Raw genomic sequence first — 7,501 nt, forward strand, 5'->3', positions numbered from 1 at the left:
ATAATAACCATCCACTGTATGAAGTACGAAAATGGTAGCTTACAGTTAAGGTAAGTAATTCAGGTAATTAATTAGGGTAATTAAAACATTAATTATCTGGACTTTTTGGACACGCAAATAAACACATAAAGACACACTTTTGGCCAGTTTTATTGATGTAACATCGAACATGGATAACTACTAAATGTATTTATGACCCAAAAAAAAAATCGGCTTTTTACTACTTTTAGGTCAAAAATCACCTATAACTCAGAATGAACATTGAAGTCCTACGGCATGTTTTGATCTGACAGGCTACATATGATTACATCCTGATTACATATATAAATTATACCAGGAGTTACTGAGACTAATTTGTCTTTATTAACTCCTGATTATACCTGCATGTTTATAAATTATATTATCAGGAGTAAATAATAACAAAACTTTGTGATTATCTACTCCTGATATTATATAGATTGTCTATGCATTTATGGGATATCTATGATTGCATATATAGCCTATATTTGCAATGTAGTTATATTTCCATCTGATTACACTCTTCATTGACCATTTGATTGACTACATTCACAATAAAAGCGCAATTATTTAGTTCTAGTACAAGTACATGTCATGAAGTTTTTCATAAAATAAAATCTGATAGCTATATTCGAACTGTGTGTCATCCATAATGCGCAGTTATTGCTACAATGTCAAAGAAAATTACCCATGGCCACTTGACCAAAACCCCCCAAAACACAACCCACACGTGGCTTTAAAAAATTCCCGTGTGTGCGCGTGCGTGCGTAAGCACCCGTGTACATATATCATAGTATTAATTGGTATTATAGCATTATTGTATTTATTTGTATTATGTTCGTGCGTGCATACGCTGTCGACAAGTCATGGTAAGAATAACAGTTAAACGGGTTCATATATGGCACAAATTTATCACAATAATCAACAAAATCTCTTCATTACAAAACAATGCATGAACCAAGCAAGGTACAGGTACTGATGATATTATCTGAACTACATTTTAACATCTGCTAGGTGACAAATAAGACTACATACAGACAAACCATCAATGACAATGCTATTATATCCACTTAATTTACATATAAGATCATTAACCTCACTCTAATATATCTGACGTTGCTATCTCATAAATAATTCTGCGAAAATAATTAATGATAAAGACGTGAACAATGACAACACAGGAATGGTGTAAAGTCACTACTACCTAAACGCACAACCGAAATTCGATTTCAATTTAAATATGTAAGACTCATGATTTTAATTCTTAAACAACATTTTGATTTTCACATTCAGACCCATGGTGGTGGTACTGACTGCAGCTTCTATCCTGATTCTAAAATATTCCTCACTTCCTACATAATATTACAATCCATCTTACTGCATACATATATATATCTCAAACCGTTTATACATATAATCAAGAGCAGATAATAACACATTATTATCTACTCTTGATATAATTAAATAAACAATAAAACTTCAATGGAATTAAATTCTGTTGACTGATAACTATGTAATCTTATTTAGTCGTTATCAACTGATCATACTGAAAGCATGCTGGTATAATAATTTTTACCATTCAAGTATTATTCTGAGCACACATATTCGTTGTTTTCAGCAAATCCCTTCTTAATAAGAACTGCTTTAACAACATCAAAGCATCACCGTTATGCAACTTGAACGTATACATACTATCTCATATTATAATAATGCGAATAATGTATAGCATTATCATGAACCCAGCTATACCTGTATAGGTGGGTTTATGATAACACACATAAGTTCATGGCAACTATAGATTATATCACGTTAGCACTACGTATCGCTTAAGTAGATCATCACAGAGAGGCAAAATACTTGCAGCCCATTATACAAGCGTTTTACCACATTGCTTATACGCACTGGTACATACACCTCCACAAACGTGCCTTCTCCTATAGATTTTCATTAACCAAAAGAAAGCCTATACTCGTTAGCGTTGTCGTAAATTAAGTACGAAAAAAACATTGCCTTTTTTGCTGCGTTTTATCCGCTTGTCCTTACAAATAAATGGCATTGCTTACACGAACCGATCCAACTATAAACCGCCTTATTGCAACTCGTAAATACCACTAGCGTCCTCACTCAGTGTAACCTCTAAACACCATGTAATCTCCCAACAGTAATCTCTAAATGACACGTTACCTATAGCAGTGTAATTTTCTGTGCCAGAGTATTTCGTGACTAGTTGACTCGAAATCCACGTATAATAACTCTCCATTGTAAACTACCATAACTAATGAATTTGACTAGTGTGCTTCTGTGTCAGTGTAGCTTCTGACTGTAACTTATACGTTAGCTGCAATTACCAGACGTGTCAATTTCGGACTCAACGCATCTTCTAAATTGTCCATAATCCCCATACAAGTGTAACTTCTGATTCAATGTAACCTTGAAGTTTGCTGTAACATGCTGTCTAGTCTATCAGTCTCTATCAACTTACTCTTGAAACAACCTTCAATCTTGTACTTGATTTCACATCAGAACAGCTCGCAGCATGCAAACTTTCCACATAAATACCGCCGACTTCCAACGCCTTCCACTTATTCTCCATCATTGCTCCTCACTACTCAACTTTCCTAGCTGAAACTAGGCGAAAAGGCATATCTCTGGTACCTATATCATTGACAGCATGCATTACCAACTTATTATTAATATAATAATGGATGCACTGCTTACATTGACAAAACTCTTGCTCCTAATGGCAACCGAAACGTACATTGTTATTAATGACAGGTTGAGTTCACCATTCATGATAGGCAGGTACTTCTAGATAGATAGCCAACTCTAATGACATGTAGGTCACTAACTGTGAAACAGGTTGATACCTTATTTTTAACGACAGGTATTTTCATTAACGACAGGTTTTTCGGGTGTTAGGTGTATTACCCACTACTGATGCCACCCAGGTATCTTTCCATTAATGGCAGGTACCTTGGGCAATAGGTGTATAACCCATTACTAATAACAGGTGGGTCACTCATCACTAACGACAAACAGCTCAAGTGTCATGAATAATACTCATTACTAATAGCAGGTGAATCAGGTGGGAAGGTAGATTAGTTGTGTTAGACGGTGGGTGGGTCCGGCGGTGGCAGTTCGACATCCAATATTGGTGGTCGCCAGAAGGTGAACAAGCTGAACTGGTCAGAAGCTGGGAATGTTCCTGTCTTTGTTCCCTCTACTACGTCCTTTTCGTGTAGATGTGGAAAAAGATGGTCGACCAAGTCGGACTGTCCCGAGTATCTGTAAAACAATCGATTCCCTTCGTCAGAGCTAATTGCAAGGTTATGACAGTATCTATGTAGATTTCAATAAAGGTCAGCACATGATAATTATGTTGTGTTGTTCACTTTTCCGGCACTAGACTTACTTGTTTCAGAAATATGGAAAAGCAATAATTTCGACCTGTGGTATCTAGTATGATAATAATTATTGCCCTACATTACTATCGATAGCTGGCTTCGAATTCGCCCCGCAAGGCTACTCGTTTTATACACGAGGTTGTAAGCCATATATCTACACTCTAAATCTAACTAACACTAAACTAAAGTAGACTAAACTACTAAACTACACAAAACTAACACTAAACTATGAATCTGTTCCTGCAGCTGGTATCAACTGGAGTAAATCTGGACAAAATGCCTCGTCAAGGAAATGACAGCAGTGGCCAAGGTCGGACTCGAAACTACCACACTTCAAATCCAAGTTTGGAATGCTAACTATTAGGCCACTGTTCTTTGCCATCAGTCTTAAGCTGGGTTTAGACTACCGACTTTTTGTTGTCAAATTGGCAAGTTGGACCAATTTCACAATTCGGCAACACCGAGTTGGCGAAAATAGAACATGTTCTATTCTCCAAACTAGTTACTATTAACCAGTTGCTCTCGCGACTTTCACGTTTACGCTGCCGATTGTCGGTTGTATAATTGCGAAGTTGGCCCAATTCGCTAATTTGTCTGCATAAAGTCGGTAGTGTAAACCCAGCTTTACACGCAGATGATTAACGTGCGAAGTACAATTTACCAGGAGTAGATAATAGGGAAGGAGTGTGACATCAATAAACAAGGGAAATTCGTCATTTACTAGCCTTATAATACCTACGATTTACTACGCGTAACTCATCCCACTTGAGCTCAAATCGTACACAGTACATTCGCCTAGCATCGTGCGAAATCGTTTTCTCGTATACACAAGCAATCCGGAGATACAGACTAAAATGTACGACACGATTATTCATTCTTTGGCCATCAATCCAAAAGTATTCCCCGCCGAACTTGCAAACAAAAGGCAGCTACTAACGCACTGTCGCTCACTCGCCGAGGCGGTGTGGCTCGCAGGGAGATTGCGGTGGGCGTGCGTGCGTGGGGGGCATACCAACTGTATGCCGGTGTGTGCCGGGTCAAAGGTTATCTCGCCGAGTGTTGCGTCGATGTCCAATCTCCCAGCGAGCCACACCGCCTCGCCGAGTGAGCGACAGTGCGTTAGTAGCTGCCTTTTGTTTGCAAATTCGGCGGGGAATACTTTTGGATTGATGGCCAAATAATGGATAATTGGGTCGTACGTTTTAGTCTGTATCTCCGGATTGCTGGTGTATACGAGGAAACGATTTCGCACGATGCTAGGCGAATGTACTGTGTACGATTTGAGCTTAAGTTGGATGAGTTACGCGTAGTAAATCGTAGGTATTATAAGGCTAGTAAATGACGAATTTCCCTTGTTTATTGATGTCACACTCCTTCCCTATTATCTACTCCTGAATTTACGTACGTCGACTGGAATGTGTTTGTGACCTCATACTTCAGTTCTCCCTTTGGGTTGATCGTGAAGATGCGCGGTGTAGGCACACCCACAGTTCGATATGCCCATGTGTCCTACGTGGCAAACACACTACGCATTAGTAACTGTGGATATATTATCGAAAAGATGATCCGTATCAATATTAACGTTTTATACATTATATTAAGCTAAAATATTTAATAATTAATTATAAACTCTAACATATAATATTTCTTCATTTGCTGTTCATTTTAAACTAAACAGACATTTTACATGTTTCAACATGCCCTTTTTAATTGGCACATTTAAATCGATGTATAATATTTCATCATTTCCAGTTCATATAAATTAAACTAAACAGACATTTTACGTGTTTCAACATGCCCTTTTTTAATTCGCACATTTAAATCGGTGCGTTCACATGCTTTGATTCCCGACAACATGGACAACCTACATTGATCCTGTTTCCGTAACCAGCATAGAATGGATTTGTTGGAAAAAGGGCTTTGATGTCACGCAGACACTGGATCTTGAATTTCTCTGGGTTACGCTCAATCACCTCTCTGCATAAAACAAAAAGCTTTCAGTAATTACACAGAAGTGAAGTAGCATGGCCGGGATACACCACATGTGACGGTGTTTTGCCTGTCTTAGTTTGTGCACAGATGGGGGCAGACTATCATGAGTGCCTAGGTGAAGAGATAAGTTCCTTGGGCTTTCCAAGTGATATTGCGTTGCCTGTCTCAGTTTGCGCAAGGAGGTGAATGACTGTCACGAGTGCCTAGTTGAGGGGGAAAGGCTCTTAGAATTAACCATGTGACATTGTGATGTCTGCCTTAGTTTGCAGAGAGGGCAGAGACTGTCATTAGTGCCTCGTTGAGGTGATAAAGGTTCTTTGAATTTCCCATGTGATATTGCGTTTCCTTTCTCAGTTTGCACAGAGAGGAGACTGTGCCTAGGTGAGGAGGTAAGGTTCTTTGTATTTCCCATGTGACATTGTGGTGTCTGCCTTAGTTTGTAAAGAGGGCAGAGACTGTCATGAGTGCCTAGGTCAGGAGATAAGCATCCTCTGCTATTCCAGCTAGTATGCATTTTTGTCAAGGAACTCTACGTAAGAGGCGTGGCACATGGGCTGTGTGCACACAGCAGAGAGCTTGGGTAAAGCAGTAGTTATGGACCGTGTAGTCATACGCACGCACACACGCACAAACGCACATACCTGTGCAGTGCAGACAGCAGGGAGCTTGGGTTCAGTAACAGCGGACCATCAGGCAATGATACGTCTCCCTGTTTGATGCTTTTCAGGTAGTCTTTGGTGCCCTTGAATTGACCTATCGCGCGTGCGGATAGGTAGACAAACTTGTAACCGTTTTCAGTGATGGCGTTGAAGAGCTGAGTCACACCAGACTGCGCCCAGTCCTTGCCGATGTATGGAAGCACATGTCCCAAGACATCAGACCTGAAACAGATGCAGCAATGCAACATCAATTGTGAGTACCCGATTCATTCTTACGTCTTATCCTTCCTTCTTGTTCTTGTTCTTCTTGTTCTTGAGTAACCTTCTGATTCCTTCTTGTATGGGATTTTCCCTTTCCACTTATTACATATGTATAGCACTATTATTCAAAGCAAGATAGATCGAGTACAAACATGCATGCACGCACACGTGCACGCATGCACACGTTCTAGGTAAATAGATGCAATTTTAATCAAATCGACACTGCAATGCCATCTACTGCAAAAAATAACTTATAAGCATGCATATGTGAAATTTTCACTGCACCATTTGCATTGTGCATGCGTGTGCGCGCGTGTGACAGTGAGTGATACCAATAAATGCGCTTGACAAGACTAGGCCGCATACATTACATAGGGCTATAGCTAGTAAAACTTACTTTGTGATGGTTCCATCTACATCAGAAATAACTAGTTTGTCGTCGTAGTTCCACAGGTATATAGTGGAGTAACACCGCGTTGTCCCTTGCATCTTGGTTGTCACAGAGAACGTGATCTCGTTAGGTCCCGGCTGTAGATTTAGTTTCGCCTGGAATCAAATGATGTAACTAATTACTGAGTATCTAACGAGAGGTTGTAGAAAATAGCAACCGTGATTTTAGTAACAATAAATTGTTACTAGTAACAATATACACACGTGCTCCAAGAGATGCACGAGTGTTAAAATGAAAGAGAGTGTCATGGCGCAGCACAAACTACGGTATTACTGTCTGCAATACGAATGATTTAATACTAGGCAGCACTTTGCTCCTGTGACATAAATCTCAAGTTTTGAGCCAACAATCGTGTTCTCCACAATACTTGCAGGATATTATATATATATATATAATTTATTTGTGCAGCTTTTGTGACTGAAACAATTCTATAACTCATACTTCAGGGGCGCTACTACATGCAACACATGAATTTAAGCATGCGGGGGACAGCACAAAAATGCACACCATGCCACGATTACACACCTCAATGGAAGACACGAATCAAGACCGGGGAAGGTGGAAATCAGTGAACATGGACGTGACATGAGGCTATCATATATATATGTATATATGTCTGTGTGTGTGTGTGTGTGTGTGTGTGTGTGTGTGTGTGTGTGTGTCTCTGTGTGTGTGTGTGTGTGTGTGTGTGTGTGTGTGTGTGTGTGTGTATGTGG

At 39.5% G+C, this 7,501-nt stretch overlaps 1 protein-coding gene across 3 annotated transcripts in view; it reads right to left on the reverse strand.

Annotated features, from left to right (window-relative positions):
- Window positions 1–909: 909 nt before the first annotated feature.
- LOC106814773 (phosphatidate phosphatase LPIN3-like) overlaps window positions 910–7,501 on the reverse strand; it is a 24,845-nt gene continuing 18,253 nt past the window's right edge. Inside the window, exons 12-16 of one of the 3 annotated variants that reach the window (XM_014819124.1) lie at window positions 6,732–6,880; window positions 6,056–6,295; window positions 5,291–5,399; window positions 4,858–4,931; window positions 910–3,303 (exon numbers count right to left, since the gene is read on the reverse strand). In XM_014819124.1, coding sequence (XP_014674610.1) covers window positions 3,126–3,303; window positions 4,858–4,931; window positions 5,291–5,399; window positions 6,056–6,295; window positions 6,732–6,880 — 750 coding nt within the window. In that variant the 3' untranslated portion in view covers window positions 910–3,125. Of the gene's footprint in view, window positions 3,304–4,827; window positions 4,932–5,290; window positions 5,400–6,055; window positions 6,296–6,731; window positions 6,881–7,501 lie in introns of all 3 variants that reach the window. The other 2 variants (XM_014819123.1, XM_014819125.1) reach the window with 2 other exon arrangements.

The sequence above is a fragment of the Priapulus caudatus genome, unplaced genomic scaffold (genome assembly GCF_000485595.1).
Source record: "Priapulus caudatus unplaced genomic scaffold, Priapulus_caudatus-5.0.1 Scaffold976, whole genome shotgun sequence".
Lineage (NCBI taxonomy): Eukaryota > Metazoa > Priapulida > Priapulimorpha > Priapulimorphida > Priapulidae > Priapulus > Priapulus caudatus.